The sequence below is a fragment of the Anomaloglossus baeobatrachus genome, chromosome 2 (genome assembly GCF_048569485.1).
Source record: "Anomaloglossus baeobatrachus isolate aAnoBae1 chromosome 2, aAnoBae1.hap1, whole genome shotgun sequence".
In the NCBI taxonomy this organism is placed as follows: Eukaryota; Metazoa; Chordata; class Amphibia; order Anura; family Aromobatidae; genus Anomaloglossus; species Anomaloglossus baeobatrachus.
Window position 1 is genome coordinate 527,033,541 of NC_134354.1, and position 19,740 is coordinate 527,053,280.

Consider the following 19,740-nt stretch of genomic DNA (forward strand, 5'->3'; position numbering starts at 1 on the left):
TCATTTCATTCTGAGATGGAGAAATAGACAGAAGAATAGATAGATAGATAGACAGACAGAGGGATAGATAGAAGGATGATAGATAGAGGGATAGATAGATAGATAGATAGAGGGATAGATAGATAGATAGATAGAGGGATAGATAGATAGATGGATAGATAGATAGATAGATAGAGGGATAGATAGATAGATAGATAGATAGATAGATAGAGGGATAGATAGAGTCCCTGTGAGCACACTCTGCATTTCTCACGGTCGGCAGTGAGTTCACATTACCGGCCGTGGGAAATGCCCTGGAGTTACCTCTGCTGTCTCGCTGCGAGGCTGCATTCAGCAGTGTCTGTGTCAGTCGCGGCTGGATGTAAGCAGCGAAGGACCTGTGGATTACGTCGGAGCTTTGTTTCGGGAGGGGTTAATAAAAGGGTGAACGAGGCTTTTTTGTGTTTTATTTAAAATAAAGGATTTTTCGGTGTGTGTGTTTCTTCACTTTACTTACGGATTGATCATGTAAGCTGTCACATAGACGCTGCCATGATCAAGCCTGGAGTTAATGGCGGTGATCCGCCACCATTAACTCCTTGTATTACCCTGACTGCCACTGCTACACGGCTGCAGGAAGAGCCGGGGACACGCCGGTACTGCCGCATAATGCATGCGACAGTGCCGGGGCAGCTGTGGCTGATATTCTCGGCTGCGGGAGGGGGGAGGGAGGCGGGGGACATTAACCCTGCCCCTCTCCCTCCCCAGCCTGAGAATACCGGGCCGCCGCTGTGTGCTTACCTCGGCTGGACGGTAAATATACAGCGGAGCCCACGTGTTTTGTTTTTTATATGTCCATTTGCTTTCTATGTGTGTTCTATGTGTCTGTGTCTGTGTTCTATGTCTGTAATGTCTGTGTCTGTGATCTGTGTGTGTTTACTCTCTCCTCCGCTTCCTCTTCCTGTAATGACATCACTTCCCTGCAAGACCGCAGGCAAGCGATGTACATTACCGGAGGTAAACCGCGAAATACCGCAGGGAATAACGCAGGAAAACGCAGTGAACCGCACAGAATTTGCTGCCTGCGTTATTCCCTGCGGGATTTCACGATTACATTGGAGTCAATGGAGTGAAATCCCGCATCGATGTGCGGAAAAGAATTGACATGCAATTGTTTTTGCTGCGGGAATCCCGCAGCAAAACATGCAGCTGTCAAAATCCGCCTAGTGCGCACAGGATTTTTTTTTTCCATAGGTTTTGCTGGTGAATCACTGCAGAGATGTTATGAACATTTTCTGCAGCGAAACATGCAGCAAATCCGCAGAAAATCCGCGGCAAAATCCGGTAAGTGCGCACAGGGCCTTAACCCCTCTTCTAGGATGTATCTACAGTGCTCTCTAAACTCTCATTACAGGAGAATGGCAGCAGGTAGAAAAGCAAGTCATTGCAAAACTTCTTATTTTCATACCATCTAACTAAAGCAATTTAATAAGATGGAATCAGTCACCAGATTTTTGCCACCTAGTCTGAGTGCAGCATAATGTAGGGGGCAGAGAACCTGATCCCAGCGATGTATCAATCACTGAGCTGCTTAGTGTAGTTTTCATCAAATTACTGTTAATCAGCAGCTGATTATCATTACAGGACTACTTTGCATGCTGCCAGGTAGTCCAGCATATTCAGGAGCTCTGTATAAGGGCTCGATTCCACTTGCGTTTTGCATGGACGAGTGCAATCCGATAAAACATCGAACTGCACTGGCACCAGTGCAAAACTATGGGGCAGTGTCCATCTGCGATTGATTTCTCATGCCATAGCGGTGAGTCTCGGCTCACACACCCCCATACAAGTCTATGGGTGTGTGTGTGTGTGTGTGTGTGTGTGTGTGTGTGTGTGTGTGTGACATCACACTGCAAGCGCATGTCATCCGACCGCAGTGCGATGTACGCAGAGACAGGCCACGGAGGAGGTGGGGAGAAAGTGCCCCCCCTTCTCCGCAGCTGTGATACAATTGCAAGATCACATGACAGTCGCATGACCCTTGGCTGATGCTTGTAGCAGGGGGTCATTAGCATATCGCTTCCAATGCTCTCGCATCGGAAGCTGTGCACAATTGGAACCGTACCCTAACTGCTAGATCTGCAGCAGGGAAAACATTGATTACATCAAAATGACATCAAACAGCTCAGTAAGTGACACATCGCTATAATCAGGGTCTCTGTCTCTACATTATGCTGCTCTCAGATGGGGGTGCAAAAACCTAAGGTCAGATTCCCTTAAAGTTTGACCTCTGAGAGATGGACTGTAATTGTTGTCACATTTATTTTAGTTACTGCAAGGGAAGGACACTTCACGCATTTGTAAGGGATCCCAAAGCCTCTCTTGACATCAATAAAACTCGTCAGATTGCTCAAGAAATTATTAAGGTAAATGGTCGGTTTCTGCATTATCTTGAACATGTATGTACAACATAACACAATGTTCTAATAAACACACTTGGTCCCTGGCTGAAATATTCCTGTTACTTTGATATGTAATATTACTGAAGACCAAGTACACTCATTAATGGCGATAATATTAATAATTTTTTATTTCTATAGTGCCAACATATTCTACATCACTTTACAATAGGAATTCCCTATTGCTGTGGTTGCTTTTAGCAGGATAGTGAGCCTTACCACACTGCTAAAGTTCTTCAGAAATGATTTTAGAAACCTGTGAAAGAGTTCAAGATGTGGAAATCCCCAAATCTCAATCTAATCTGCATCTGTGGGATATGCTGAAAAAACAATCCAACCATAGAGGCCCCATTACACCGCACGGCTGCCACTAGGTCAAAAGTGGACAGTTTTTGCTGTTTTGTTCCTACTGCTTCCATTAATTTGCTGTTTGTAGTTTTTTTGTGTTTTTTTTGTTTTTTTTAAATTGGCCATATGGTTCCATCGATATGGGCATTTTTATTTAGTGCTACTTTTTGTGAGTACGGTGCTCACAGGGTAACAATGCAGTATAAACACATACCCCAGAACAGCGCCCCATTAGTACAGACTATAAAAAGAAATACTAAATAAAACAAAGCCCTTATCTCTGGTACTATATGGAAAATTTAAAGGAAAACTGGAATAAAGCATATTTGTGAGCAGTAGGGATAAAGTAAGAGATGGCCACTTTTGGCCTGGACGCAGGTATTTGACTCTTCGTGGCAGGGCCATGTTCAGCATTCTGCTTATATCACCTACTCTACATCTGTCGATGTGTAAACTGAATATGACCCTCCAAACTGCATGTTTTATAAAAGGACTTTAAGAAGTGGCACATAGCACTATTATATTTATGGTGTAGAAGGTTTGGACATTTACCCTCCATAATATGTGAGAAAAATGCCCATAAACTTGATTGTACTATATAAACCTATTTACTTTCCTCCCACACAGCCGGTCTGGGCGTCAGTTTGCTGTAGCAAAGGGCAAGTGACATAAATGTTTTACATGACTTGAAGCTATATGGCTTCCAAATGTTCACGTCACTGTGTTACTCGACTTCTATGTGTAGTAAAATATTGGGAATTTACTACTCTAATAATGTGACAGTATAGGTAGTGAGCAATGGATAAGGAATAGAGGATATTACAACAACCTTAATATAAACTATAGTACATTTCCCGATATATCAGAATATTTCTCTCCTTAGGTTGTATGTATAGAACTAAACCTGCTGTAAGTTTTCAGTCTGGGCCCTTATTTCATCTACTTTTTCAATATATTCTAGTTTTCATTTATAGATCTGTTTTTTGTTTTCCATTCTGTTCAGGGTATGGGTTACCTGCATGCCAAAGGCATTGTCCACAAGGATTTAAAATCAAAGAATGTTTTCTATGAAAATGGCAAAGTGATAATCACCGACTTTGGTCTCTTCGGAATATCAGGAGTTGTGCAGGAGGGAAGGTAAGAGCAAGTGAAAAGGTGGAAATGTATCATGAAATGGAAAGAGGGGAGCAGCACTGCTATACAGTTCTTATAGACCCCAAGCTTTTCAATAATAATAATAATAATATTTATTCATTTATATAGTGCTATTAATTCCATAGCGCTTTACATACATTGGCAACTCTGTCCCCATTGGGGCTCACAATCTAGAGTCCCTAGCTGTATGTCTTTGGAGTATATAGTGCCATTATGTAGCTTGATGAGGGTCTATTGAGGGGCTGAAACGTAGCATGTCTCACAGACTTGGGTAAAATAAATCACTGCAGTGTTGATTTTTTGGAGTGCCGCTTTCATCTGTCCATGTTTTGAAGGGATATATCCATATTTTTAGAATGCGTTCTGCTGGCAGTGTTGTGTTCTCATCTTTACTGATTAGAAATCTTTTCTGCTGCTTCTTTGGCTAGGCGTGAAAATGAGCTGAAGTTAAGCCATGATTGGTTGTGTTTTTTGGCCCCTGAAATTGTTCGTGAAATGGCCCCTGGCAAAGATGAAGACAAACTTCCTTTCTCAAAGGCTGCTGATGTATATGCATTTGGGTGAGTTGAAAACAATGAAACTGATGTATCTCTATATGTAAAGCTTGTATCATGCCTTGTGACATGTCTGGGATGTGTGGTCCGTCTTTTTTTTCTAGGGGCCTTTCAACTTGAAAGGTGTTACTCCTTACTGGAGACATGTCACACAACATTTTGGGGGTAAAATAATCACTGATCTCGGGGAGACCAGCCAGAGAAAACACTGCCAGCAGCCAACAAGGGCGCTCAAGACAGTGAAATCCTAGGTGCATTGCCCCCTGGGAAATATGCAAATCAAAATGGTCCGTGGAGCCTCTGTTAGGAGTCTCAACACAGAAAACCAGCCAGATATCCCTCTGGGAAGGACCCAGCCAAGGAGTGGCTCTTTTTAGGAAACCACCATAACCGCCATATGAAGTGGCCCTTTTAGTTAATATCCAACTCTTTGACAAGTTTAAAGATATGACAAGGGAATTACCAAGGCCAGGTATCCATCCACAGACAGCTGTTTCGGGGTATTGCCCCTCATCAGTGTGGAGTAGGATTCTGGCCAGGTGGGAGCAATGCCTAGTAGACCAACAAGACAAAACAATCACTGATCTCGGGGAGACCAGCCAGAGAAAACACTGCCAGCAGCCAACAAGGGCGCTCAAGACAGTGAAATCCTAGGTGCATTGCCCCCTGGGAAATATCAAAAATCAAAAAGGTCCGTGGAGCCTCTGTTAGGAGTCTCAACACAGAAAACCAGCCAGATATCCCTCCAGATATCCCTCCGGAGGGATATCTGGCTGTTTTTCTGTGTTGAGACTCCTAACAGAGGCTCCACGGACCTTTTTGATTTGCATAGTTCCCAGGGGGCAATGCACCTAGGATTTCACTGTCTTGAGCAAGGGCGCTCAAGACAGTGAAAGCTTGTTGGCTGCTGGCAGTGTTTTCTCTAGCTGATCTCACGGAGATCAGTGATTGTTTTGTCTTGTTGGTCTACTAGGCATTGCTCCCACCTGGCCAGAATCCTACTCCACACTGATGAGGGGCAATACCCCGAAACAGCTGTCTGTGGATGGATACCTGGCCTTTGGTAATTCCCTTGTCATATCTTTAAACTTGTCAAAGAGTTGGATATTGACTAAAAGGGCCACTTCATATGGTGGTTATGGTGGTTTCCTAAAAAGAGCCACTCCTTGGCTGGGTCCTTCCCGGAGGGATATCTGGCTGGTTTTCTGTGTTGAGACTCCTAACAGAGGCTTCACGGACCTTTTTGATTAACATTTTGGGGGTAACACACCGCCTTCCTGAAGTTTGATTACGTGGATCCTCTACAAAGCTTATACTCTTATATTTTCAATTTTATAAAGCATTAACATAACTATAATATCAAAACTTCCTAAAACTAGCACACTGTTATTACATACAAAGATCTGTTTAAGTTCACAGAGAGACACTACAAGCTCCATTACAACTTTCATGTTATACGGCTTAAAGCAGTGGCTGATATATAGCTGGTGTGGAGGGGGGACCCCTCACAACCAGGGTCTGACTGGCCTGGCAGGACAGCAAGGGATTCCCCGGTGTGCCTCATGCTGGATATAAAGGTGGCCTGCAGCCGGTAACCGCGGTCGTTAGAACAGACCTATAGGCCATCAACCGCACTGCTATGTGCTGCACGCTGAAATCAGTATGCAGCACATAGCAGTGATATTTAATGGCTGCCAGCCTATCAAACCCTGCATGCATCAGTGAGCGGTCTCTGATAGCCAGCAGCAATTGAACGTCACTGCTATGTGCTTGGAGATGCCATCAGCGCGCAGTGCATATGGTGGCGCTTAATGGCCATCACTGGCCATCACGCATCACGCTGTGCCACGGAGGTGGAAATTACACGCTATCAGACTGCAACTAGAGACTGTGAGTGCACATTTGGGACAGTGTGAGAGAGAGCAGCTTGGATGGGTGTACCACATGGAAATGGGGGGCACAATATTTAGAAGTGAAGGAACAGTATTGAGAGGTAAGAACTTGGGGGGGCAGTATGGATAATTGGGAGCATGGGGGGGCAGAATGGATATGTGGGAGCATAGGGAGGATAGTATGGAGAAGTAGGGTAACTATATGTTTGTAGTGGGAGGGTGGGTGCACAGTATGGAGAGGTAAATCTGATGTTTTCTGATAACAGCCTTAGCCTTGTAAAAGAAAGCTCCCATTCAATTTTGTATTTATTAAATGTGTGTATGTGCATGTGATGTAGTGTGGGTGTGATATTATACTCACCTACTGCTGCTCTCTCTGGTGTCCAGCGCTGACCTCCTCTTCTCAGTGATGTCACCACGCTCCAGACTCTCCTGGACATGCTGCTCTGCTTGTCCCAGTGGTGACTTTTAACCTGGGGAGGGGGGGCCCATACACAATTAAATTGCACAGAGGGGCCCTTTGCTCTCAGTGTCCGCCCCTGGCTTAGAGCCTTACTATACTAAACACTTCCCTCTGCTCTGTAATATTGTATTTTATCCATTTCATTATTCTCTGTGGTTACCATCTCTAAAATAAGCTATTTCTTCCCACTTATCTTTACATTAAAAAAAAAAGTCAAGCTGCAGTTGCTTCCCCACATTTGCATTTTTCCTTCTGATTTATTTTTAGATTCATTCCCAATATTAGAATTTTATTGGTCTAGTTGACTGTTCCTTGTATACATTTTCCACATGGACATTGGAAAGCGTATGAAATAATTCATGACTTTCTGTTAGATGATACATTATATCTCCATTCGGGCTTACCACTGAAACAAACACAAGGTCCTCTTTTTCTACTTGCTAACATTTTTGTCTATAACTTTTCTGCTTTTTCTGCTGCCCTTTACCAAGAATCAGTGATTTCCCTTTCTGTATGCAAATATTGGCGTACTCCTGAACAGAGGTCTAAATTTCGGATCCTGTTGCATAATACCCCAATAATAGCAGCGAGTTTTCTACATCAAATTTGCATGACTGTCAGACATCGTGGAAAATATCAATCTGTCGTTTTTGTCTGATGATCATGCTTTCTTGTGACCTTGAGATATTCTGTGACAACACTAAACCCTCCTCCACTCCAAGTTTCTGGAGAACCCTTTGTCACAGATTTGTTTGTAATCATTTGGGAACTTTCAGCATATTTTTTAACAGTTTTCAGGAGCGCCCCAATATTTCCTGACAAAAAGGTAAATTGCTGAACAGTATTTTAATGAAAGAAAACAAATTGTAGCAGGTAGGAAAAGAAGAGCTTGTCTGAACGGTCAGCACCGTCATCCAATCATAAATGAGATATAATTCATCATCCAACAGAAAGTCATGAAATAATAATACAAGAATTTTATACACGTGAAAGTAAAAATGTAGTTTATCCTTTAATATGTCATTGTGGAACGTCTGACTATGGCAGTAATTAGACAGCGGAATGTACAGCAATCCGGTATTAGCAAGTACAAGGAACAGAATGAGAAATAAGTAGAAACAAAAGTGTCAGAAGGCAAAACACAGATAAAACAAATAGTGGAAACATCTTGTTCTAGACATTTCTAATGTTTTGTTTTGTTTTTACTTTTAATTGTTTTAAAAAAAAGACAAAACAGTTCCAATAACGAAACATAAAGTTTAAAGTCGTATACCACATCCTAAGGAAAAAAAGCACAAAAAAACACAAAGCTGGACAAAAAATAGGCTCAAAGGCAATAATGATTCTGGATTTTTGTATAATTTATACTAAGCATGAGAATAACATAAAACACAAATACATTAAACAGCAACTACCCCTTTCTCTTTTCCCATTTCCATGAACTTTAATCCCTTCACAACCTATGACTTAAGGGCCCATTACACGCTATGATATATCGGGCGATATGTCGTCGGGGTCACGTCGTTAGTGACGCACATCCGGCATCGTTTGACATATCGTAGCGTGTGACAGCTACGAGCGATTGTGAACGAGCAAAAATACTCACCTTATCGTTGCTCGTTGACATGTCGCTCATTTTCCAAAAATCGATCGTCCTTCTGCGCGCCGGTTGTTCATTGTTCCCGTGGCAGCACACATCGCTCCATGTGACACTCCGGGAACGATGAACTGCAGCTTACCTGCGTCCCGCCGGCAATGTGGAAGGAAGGAGGTGGGCGGGATGTTAGATCCCGCTCATCTCCGCCCATCCGCTTCTATTGGCCGGCCGCTGTGTGATGTCGCTATGATGCCGAACATCCCTCCCCCTTCAGGAAGAGGATGTTCGCCGCCCACAGCGAGGTCGTTTGGGAGGTAAGTGCGTGTGACGGGGATTACCGACTTTGTGCGCCACGGGCAACAAATTGCCCGTAACGCACAAACAATGGGGGCGGGTGTGATCGCACATGCAATCGCACGATAAATCGCCGCGTGTAAAGCGGCCATTACAGTTACATCATATGTCCTGTCGCTGCCTTTGATGCGAGTTTGCATGCTGAGCCAGCATCTTTCCTGGCAGATGATGGCTGATAATATATTAAATGCTGCTGTCAATCAGTGGCTGTTGTTAGCTGACAGTGGCGTTTAACATGCATCGGTAGGGCGTGACCCTGGTTTATTATGACAGCCGGGGATCTGCTGAAGACCCCTGTACTTGTCATGACAAGTCTCCTCTAAAAGCCAGAGCTTAACTAACATTTATAAGAGACTGTGATTTTCACTACAGTATACATAGCAGTGCTGATGTACTGCTATGTATAGTGCAAGTGATCAGATGATCGCAGGTTCAAATTCATTATGGGGACCAACAAATATAGTCAAAAGCAAAAAAAAATATTTTTTAACGTATAGAAAAATATATAAAAATTCAAATCACCTCCCTTTTTCCTAACTAAAAAAAACACCAATGAAAAAGATTGAAAAAATACACATATTTGGTATCGTTGCATTCAATCTATAAAAATTATAAAATAAATTAATCGAAATAGTAAATGTAATGAAAGGAAAAAAACACAGAATTAATTTCTATTAATCACCACAACATTGCAATAAAAGGCAATCAAAACATTGTATCAACCTCATAATGGTGTCAGTAAAAAGACACCCCGGGGTGCAAAACACACGCCCTCATACGGCTCCATATCCCAAAAATTGGAAACGTTACTGGTCTCTGAAAATGGCAACACAAACAAACTGAAGAACCGAAAAACAATTATGAAATTGCACTTTTTTTGCAATTTCAATGCACTCGGGATTTTTTTCCCGCTTTCCAGTGCATCACTAGATAAATTGAATGGTTTCGATCAAAAGTACAACTTCTCCATGTGGACAGAAAAATAAAAAATGTATGGCTCTTGGAAGAAGGGAAGGAAAAAAACATAAACGAGAAAACAGAGAATAGCCCGATCTTGAAATGGGTAATAAGTAACTAAACAGCACAAACCCTTCAAGGTTGCTTGGGTGACTACTCTTTTTGGTGCAAGCATACTGTAAGCAAACAGCTAATGGGCCTTTACAAATCCGTATAATGGGAACTCTGCAGCCAATCAGCGGTCACTGGCATACTGCTGCGCTCACATGATATAAGAAAATATATATATATATATATATATATATTAATTATTTTAGCATTTTAAAGAGTACCTTTAACCAGTTTTAGCATGTTAAATTTACCTTATCATGGCTACAGACCTGAGTAAAACATATATTTTTTTTTTTATTTTTTTTTTAATTTTCCTTTCTGTTGCAGAGATATTAGCTTGTAAAGTTATAATTCATGTGTTGTCCAATGGAGTGTTTGTCTCTGGGTCGTGTGCTTCTTCCCCTGCATGAGGTTGACCAATGTAGGTGGCAGGCAGCAATATACAGGGGAAAAAAGAACATGCCCTCCTGACAGCACTGTGAGATGAGATATGAAAGTGTAACGATGGTTAACCCAACATTGCTGTTTCTTTACACCATTGCTGCCGAAATCAGTAAGTAGATGAGGGTGTGTTCCTTTCTCCCCTGCTAAAGGCCCCGTCACACACAACGAGATCGCTAACGAGATCGTTGCTGAGTCACAGTTTCTGTGACGCAGTAACAATCTCACCAGCGATCTCGTTATGTGTGACACCTACCAGCGATCAGGCCCCTGCTGTGAGATCTCTAGTCGTTGCCGAACAATCCGGACCATTTTCTTCAAAGGTGATGTCCTGCTGGGCAGGATGCATCGCTGTGTTTGAAGCCTACCAATGACCTCCTAACATGGTCCCAACGCCCACCGAGATAGTTATACAGGCCGCTGATCGTTACTGCGTCAAGACCACGGCTACCGTTTCCAGGGACCACCTGAAGAGATGCCGAGATCCCTTGAGTAAGGTCTGACTGTGTAACATCTCACCAGCGACTTATCAGCTATCCTTATCAGGTCGTATCGTTGTCGGGATCGCTGATAAGTCGTTGTGTGTGACTGGGCTTTTAGTATTAGTCAACCGCATTCAGGGGTGTAGTTCAACCCCTAGAGGAAATCACTGGTAACAACAAGTTGAACTTTAACATAATGTATAACCTAAACTTTACAAGCTTATATCTCTTCAATGGAGAGGAGAAATAAAAAACACGTTTTACTCAGCTCTGCAGCCACTATTCTGTGATGTAGTGAGTTTAACATGCTGACACTGGTGAAAGGTCCTCTTCAAAGAGGGTTGACCTCTAGTGCACCACTCCTTTAATTCTAGAGGGGGTGGCTAATTGGATAATAATGTGGATAAAGGGAAGTCATTTCAGTAGAGGAGATTTTATTAGATAGTGAGGTTGTGGATGACTTATAACCCAGAGGTGGTATTGAAACTTACAACTCTAGTGTCTTTTTGTAATTACTATTCAAACAAGTGTTTGTATTCAATAAGAGTACGTTACTTTTAGGGGATTTTGATATTATCAAGTGTTGTTATACTTTGAATAGAAAAAAGGAAAGATCCAGCACCAACATTTTCCATAAAAAATTATGTCATCTTTATTGAAAAAATCGCATACATGATAAAATCAAATATGTCCCATCATATGGACCTAATAAGGCCCCCGCCTTAGCGTTTGGGAGATAACTCCTTACTCATAGGCACACACTTATGCCTTACTTTTAATAGACCATGAATAATTAATGGTGATAACACTATATTGAATGCTCTATATAAGATTGGTATTGGAGCTATGTAATAAGGCTTGAATTGTAACATCACGTGTGGCCTTCAGCTTAACAGTATTTTCCACTTTCAACTTTCTGTTCGAAATCCTCGCCCCCGTTTTAGAAATAATGAAGTCAGCTGTTACACACCCTTCTCACTTCCAGTACTGTTCCGGTAACTTTACAGGTTGCAGCAGTGATTTTCAATAACAGCGCTGCAGCCAAGTAGTGGCTCAGTGACCGTGCCAATTTACACTGCACAAGCCTTGGAACCCAAGAATTGGCTGCAGCGTTGTTGACCTGACATTCCTGCTGCAGCTTGTGTTAGAGAAAGTATTTATTGAGGCATGGATTCATCTGAAGCAAGCGTTTTTTTTATTCTTGCAGCAAGGAGACAAGAGGTCAAAGTTGTCTGTCAAATAATACATCACAAGGCCTTTTATACTCTTAGATTACAATTCAATACACGTTTATTCCTTCTTGGTTATAATCTATATGTGAAGGCAACTTCCTGGGAATTCACCAATTGGAGTAAGGAATTTAATCATTGAAACAACTGTCTGCTTATCTCTTATCTAAGCCACAGGTGTGCACATAGTCATAAGTTTTTACAAACTAAATTACATAATTAACATTCTTGCTTATCCTATCCCAAGTCCTAAGCATGAGCTAAACCCGGGGAAAGAAACAGTAAGCCTATGTGCACATGTGGCGTTTTTTCATGTGTTTTTTCTTGCAGATTTTAATCAATACTGCAGAGAAAAATACATCCCAGCAAAGTCAATGAGAATCCTGATTTGCTGTGCACACGCTGCTTCTTTTTTCCTTGCAGATTTTGTTGCAGAAAAAAAAAGCTGCATGTCAATTGTTGCTGCGTTTATTTCCTTCGTTTCTATAATCCCCTGCAATGCTTTATCACTACAGGGGATTATAGCGCAGCACTTCGCCTCACACACCGTGCATCAACCTATCCTTAAAATTGTAGACTGTTTATGATTTTGTCAGGTTGCAAACTTACAAAATCAGCAAGGGATTAAATAATTACCGTATGTTTCGCTTTATAAGACGCACCTGATTATAAGACGCACCCCGAAATTTGGTGAAGTAAAAGAGAATTTATTATATATATTTTTTTTTATGTTAAATGGGGTCCATCTTATAATGCCAGTGTCCGTCTAACAAATCATATAGGGTATATGTCCCTCATAGCCCCCATCCTAAAATTAGCCCCCTTAATCTGGATATGGCCCCCTTATATTGAATATAGCCCCCTTGTACTGGCACACGTTCCCCTGTGCTGCCTATGGCCCCCTATGGATTGCACACGTTCCCTGTGCTGCCTATGGCCCCCTATGGATTGCACACGTTCCCCTGTGCTGCATATGGCCCCCTATGGATTGCACACGTTCCCCTGTGCTGCCTATGGCCCCCTATGGATTGCACACGTTCCCTCTGTGCTGCCTATGGCCCCCTATGGATGGCACACGTTCCCCTGTGCTACCTATGGCCCCTTATGGATTGCACACGTTCCCCTGTGCTGCCTATGGCCCCCTATGGATTGCACACATTCCCCTGTGCTGCCTATGGCCTCCTATGGATTGCACACGTTCCCCTGTGCTGCCTATGGCCCCCTATGGATTGCACACAGTCCCCTGTGCTGCCTATGGCCCCCTATGGATTGCACACATTCCCCTGTGCTGCCTATGGCCCCCTATGGATTACATACGTTCCCCTGTGATGCCTATGGCCCCCTATGGATTGCACACAGTCCCCTGTGTTAGATATCGCCCCCATGCTGCTGTCCATAGTAAAATAAAACATTCTTTCCTTACCTCCTCCAGCGCTGATCTCCCTCCTGTCGCCCTCTGTGCTTCTCTTCCTCTATTTCCTGGTTCTCGGCCGGTCATGTGATCGGCACGGCAGAGTGAAATCATCTCTGCGTGCCTGATCACAGTGGAAGCAGGACACCGGGGAGAAACGCTGGATGAGGTAAGTAAAGCTTTTTTATTTTAGGATGAGCAGCAGCATGGGGGCCATATCTAACACAGAGGGGGCATGTGCCATCACAGTGGGACGCAGGCTCATATAATATGCACTGCTGCCCCAGCCCATCACTGCAGTGCGGTTTCAGCACCACGGTGATGGACAGCGGCTGTGCATATTATATGAGCGGGAGCAGGAGATCTAACGTTGCCGCCCGCAGCGTTCACCTGCCCCCTGCAGCGCTCCAGAGCGGACCCTGCAGTGTATATATATATATATACACCCCCCCCCGTATATTCGGCTTATAAGACGCACCCCCTACTTTCCCCCAAAATTTGGGGGAACAAAAGTGCGTCTTATAAAGCGAAAAATACGGTATTTCTTCACTCTAGTTACCAACAGCTTATACCTCTGTTGGAATAAGATGTAGCCAAAGAGTGCATGTTTGTGTGTAAGCCAAAAGAGATGCCTTTTTGGCCAACTGCTGTTTTATGTGAATGGTCTCCTTTGGCCAAGATTGTATAGTTAGTAAGGTAGAGAAAAAGACCTAACTCTATTCAACTACACACTGTGCTGAAAATTCAATATTGTATTTTCTTTTTTTATATAAAGGACCGTATGGTATGAATTGCAAGCCCGAGATTGGCCATTCAAAAGTCAAGCAGCCGAGGCTCTAATCTGGCAAGTTGGAAGTGGTGAAGGCGTGAAGCAGGTGTTGTCTACTATAAGTCTGGGGAAAGAGGTCACTGTAAGTATATGTAACAAATATATATTTAAATTGTCCCTCCAGTGAGGAAGAAGACAAACTCTAGCGCCACCTATTGGAAGTAGCAATCCTAAGTAGCAATCCTAAAAGTCAAAAGTGGCTTTTTAAACAAGCCTTTTCATAAGACTTAGGATTTATACCAGATCAGAATCCCAATTTGCAGACACGGTGTTTCGGGGTGATTGCCCCTCATCCGTGCAATGTGTGGGTATCTGATCTGGCTTATGAGAAGCTATGTGGGGACAACGGGGAAGACTATTCTCCATATGGAGACCTGACAAACCAGTCTGGCTGCCAGTAAGGGGACTTATAGCTGCAAAGCCCCTCTGGGAATTATTCAAATTGTCCCTAAAACCTCCAAATTCCAACTCATTGAAGTAGTCGTCTCATAAAGACAGCCCCTGTTCATATGCTATATTAGGTAAAGGAAATCCCCAGCTTGAAAATCCCCTTTGATCAAAAGGGGAGAGACACTTTGGTGGACTTTCAATGTCTATGTAAAACATGGATGAACTGTTATCTGAATGGCTACTGTGTTGTATGCAGGGTTGCCAGGAATTTCATGAGTCCATAAAAATAGGGCACTTTTTTACCCATCTGTCAAAAAAAATGAAGGCAACAGTGATTTCTTTGAAGCTGAAGAAACTTATGCAGATTATTTTTATTCTAATTATCATAATTTCATAGTTTACGGTAATTCAGTTGATATCTTCATATAAGAATTATGGACTGTAGACATGGGTCACTTATCATCATAATGATTTTATTATGGTTTTCCAATGTGTCAATAAAAAATATTGTCCGTTTGTGATTTTTTGGTAATCTGTCCAGAAAAAATAAAGTTGGCAACCCTGGTAGTACGACTTAAGGGAAAATGTGCTAAACTCCTCGAGTGTTGTCTGTAGTGACATAACCCCTTTAACATAGAATTTGACTTTTCTTTAAAGTTAATTAACCTAAAATGTTTGTCCTTTGTCATTAATTTTTGTTTTCTACAGGAGATTCTGGCTGCATGTTGGGCATTTGATTTTAATGAAAGGCCAAGCTTTACAATACTGATGGAAATGTTAGAGAAGCTGCCAAAACTTAACCGAAGGTTGTCACATCCTGGTCACTTCTGGAAATCTGCAGAGTAAGTATCCCACAGAAATCATTAGAAACTTAGTCTGGTCCCCTGAAAAGGCTTCAGAACCAATAAGAGTAATTGTTCAATGTCAATGCCCTTACGTTGTTATATTTTAATGCAATGGATATTTACCTGAAACAAAACTTTGTCAATGGACATAATGTTCAGCCTCCATTCCATTAAAGAAATCCCAGAGTAATCTCTATTCATTTACATAATGTAATACATGGACATGAGAAATATTGTTAAAGGGAACCTGTCACCAAATTTGTCCCCAGTAATCCCTTATATACAGCATTCTCGAATACTGTATAGAAGTGTGCAAGGGATGATGTACAAGGTAAAAAACATCTTTTATTATACCTGCGGCGCGGTGGGTCCAATAGACGTCGCTGGTCTCAGTCCGTCACCTCCTATCTTCCTTCCATCGCAGTCCTCCTTCCCTGCTCCATGTGGATGACATGTCCTATGTCTTCCACAGAGGCCTCCAATGCACTCCTGCGTACACGGACTTCTCTCTGCCCTGCTGAGGGCAACACAAAGTACTTTAATGTGCAGGCGCGGGGAAAGGCCAAGGACCGCCACTCATGCACACTACAATACTTTGTTCAAAATGCGCAGGAGCGCAACGGAGGACACTGGATGACGTAGGATGCGTCATTCACACGGAGCTGGAAAGGAAAACCGCAATGGAAGGAAGAGAGGAGGTGCTGGACCGAGACCAGTGATGCTCATCGGACCCGACCTCCCACAGATGAGTATAATAAGTGTTTTTTTAATTTATACAGAGCGGCCTGGGCTGTTATATTCTAGAATGCCATATGTAAGGGATTACTGGTGGTGGCCGCAGGTTACAGGGGACAAATCTGGTGACAGGTCCCCTTTAAGCACAGAACATCAAATAAAAAAGGGAGTTTTTTTATTATATTGTTAAACATTTCAATAAACATACTGATATAATGTATGTTAGATTAGTACATAACATATAGTCATTTGTGTTTTTCAATTAGGAAACAAAATGTGTTATGCTTAAGAGTATGTTCACATGTTGTGTAATTGCAGCTTTTTTTCTACACAAAATAAAAGTGTGTTTGCAGGAAAAGCGCTGTGTAGAGTATTTTAGTTGCGTTTCTGTGTTTTCACAATATTTTTACTTGCGTTTTTCTATCATTCATTTATATGGGTGAAAAGAGCTGCAAAACTGCTGAAAGATTTGACATGGCATCAAACAGCAGGGCTCCAAATATGCAGAGAGAAAAATACACAGCGTGTGCATGAGATTTCAGAGAGATTATTGATTATGCCATTACTATACAACTTTGCGTATTTTACGCACCAAATATGCGGCAAACACGCTGTAAAACGCCATGTGTGAGCATATCCTGATTACTGTACTGAAAGATGGCTGTATCTTTGAAGGCAATGTATTAATTGATTCTTTGTATCTTCTTTCCTCCCATGGATTTTATTATTTGCTGATTTCCTTGCTGCCATTCTTTCCATCCTCCGCCATCCTGCTGTCGGCCCTGGCACACCACTTTGGATATCTCTGAACTTATTTGTATTGTTGATCCTTTGCTTCCTTTCCACTTTGTTTTCTTCTCTGTCACTTATATGGCCTGTATTTTACATTACATGTATTGTCAGTAGACATTGGAACAATTTTTACACAAAGGGTCAATTCTGCCAACATGGCTTTTACATCCACTGCCCTGTTGCCAACAAATAAATGGACGGATTATTTATCATCATCCTTGCAATCCATTAATTTTTTATTTTCTGTAACTACAAATCATGAAAAAAGTGCTAGGTAATATATCACTGCTTAAATGTACATTGCAGGAATATGTGAGATTAAAGGGAACATTCTGTTATTATTTTTTGTTTGTTTTTTAGACTTGGGTCAGCAGTAGAAAGCTTTTTTTTCTTGCTTTCATCAGTAGCTTAAAAATGACTGAGGGCGGACATACTTAAGGTCCAGTCACACTAAGCAACTTACCAGCGATCCCAACAACGATAGGGATCGCTGGTAAGTTGCTAGGAGGTTGCTGGTGAGATGTCACACTGCGACGCTCCAGCGATCCCACCAGCAACCTGACCTGGCAGGGATCGCTGGAGCGTCGCTACACGAGTTGCTGGTGAGCTCACCAGTGACCAGCCCCCAGCGCCACGTGGAAGATGCTGCGCTTGTTAACTAAGGTAAATATCTGGTAACCAACCCGATATTTACCTTGGTTACCAGTGCATGCAGCTACACGTGCAGAGAGCAGGGAGCAGCGCACACTGCTTAGCGCTGGCTCCCTGCTCTCCTAGTTACAGCACACATCGGGTTAATTACCCGATGTGTGCTGCAGCTAAATGTGCACAGAGCAGGGAGCAGCGCACAATGCTTAGCACTGGCTCCCTGCTCTCCTAGCTACAGTACACATGGGGTTAATTACCCGATGTGTACTGCAGCTACATGTGCACAGAGCAGGAGCCGGCACTGACAGTGAGAGCGGCGGAGGCTGGTAACAAAGGTAAATATCGGGTAACCAAGGACAGGGCTTCTTGGTTACCCGATGTTTACATTGGTTACCAGCCTCCGCAGAAGCCGGCTCCTGCTGCCTGCACATTTAGTTGTTGCTGTCTCGCTGTCACACACAGCGATCTGTGCTTCACAGCGGGACAGCAACAACTAAAAAATGGCCCAGGACATTCAGCAACAACCAACGACCTCACAGCAGGGGCCAGGTTGTTGCTGGATGTCACACACAGCAACATCGCTAGCAACGTCACAAAAGTTGTTCGTTAGCAGCGATGTTGCTAGCGATGTTGCTAGCGATGTTGCTTAGTGTGACGGGGCCTTTAGTCTGAACCATCTCCTACTTTGAGCAGAGACTCCTTCCATCCATGACAGAATATATACATAAAACAATATAGATAAGGTACTGTAGTAACATAAAAAACACCTCCTTGTAGCAACAGACATGTCCTCAGTCACAGTAGCTTCAGGCATGCATTAGACTTGGTCTTTATGTACACGTGCATCTCAATAAATTAAAATATCATAAAAAAGTTAATTTATTTCAGTAATTTAATACAAAAAGAGAAACACATTATATATAGAGCGATCTATTTCAAGTGTTTATTTCTGTTAATGTTGATATATATGGTTTACAGCCAATGAAAACCCAAAAGTCATTATCTCAGAAAATTAGAACAATTAACACAAAACACCTGCAAAGGCTTCCTAAGCCTTTAAAATGGTCCCTTAAGGCCCCTTTACACACTGAGACTTTCTAGCGATCCCACCAGCGATCCCAACCTGGCCGGGATCGCTACAAAGTCTCTGGTGAGTCGCTGGTGAGCTGTCAAACAGGCAAACCTAGCCAACGACGCAACAGCGATCCGGACCTGCAGAACGACCTAGCTAGTCAGTGGGGACGTTGTAAAGCAGCTTTTTGAAAGTCGCTAACGAAGTCGCTGTAAAGGCCCCTTTACACACTGAGACTTTCTAGCGATCATGCTGCACAGCAGGAAACAAAGGACCAAAGAATGGTCCTGAGAGATGTGTAGTGATCAGCAACTTCACAGCAGGGGCCAGGTCGCTGATGTGTTTCACACACTGCAATGTCGCTGTGGAGGTCGCTATTACGTCACAAAACCGGTGACGTTACAGCGATATCGTTTGCGATGTTGCAGTGTGTAAAGCCACCTTTAGTCTGGTTCAGTAGGCTGTATAATCATGGGGAAGATAGCCTATATAATAAAGATATAGAACTGGAATTAAACATTTCAGTAGTGATCAGGGTTCAATGGTTCCAGAAATAGGAAGCATGTGAATGCTAATGACTCCATTACTGACCCTAAAAAAGAGAAGAGTTCTGACCCAAGTTCTGCTTTTCCTTCACATGAAAATGCCTGATTTCTAATTTTAGTTATGTGTTGGTGATTTTGAAGTGACAGAGTCGCAAGAAAATCACTGCATTACCACAAACTTGTGGGTCATCTCAATGTTTCTTTGGAAACATATCTTGTAATGCTTTAAAATGTCAATTTTTAGAAGGCCATTAGCAATTTTCACTTCCATGTGTGGAACGTAGATAATGTCTCTGTTGGAGACCTGGCCTTAACATAGATGAGACCTTTTTTTAATAAGATCCATGCAGGAATCTAGTCCGGTCAAGTCAGTTGCTGTGTCTTTCCGCTATAAACCTTCCCTTTTACAGTTGTGTTGTGCCATTACTAATATATTTTTCTTCTTTTAATTA

At 42.5% G+C, this 19,740-nt stretch overlaps 1 protein-coding gene across 2 annotated transcripts in view; it reads left to right on the forward strand.

The window, feature by feature from the left end:
* KSR1 (kinase suppressor of ras 1) overlaps window positions 1-19,740 on the forward strand; it is a 261,155-nt gene that overhangs the window by 234,107 nt on the left and 7,308 nt on the right. For both annotated transcript variants that reach the window (XM_075336591.1, XM_075336590.1), the window contains 5 exons: window positions 2,309-2,405; window positions 3,790-3,923; window positions 4,370-4,501; window positions 14,208-14,343; window positions 15,360-15,493. In XM_075336591.1, the coding sequence (XP_075192706.1) occupies window positions 2,309-2,405; window positions 3,790-3,923; window positions 4,370-4,501; window positions 14,208-14,343; window positions 15,360-15,493 (633 nt within the window). The remainder of the gene's footprint in view (window positions 1-2,308; window positions 2,406-3,789; window positions 3,924-4,369; window positions 4,502-14,207; window positions 14,344-15,359; window positions 15,494-19,740) is intronic.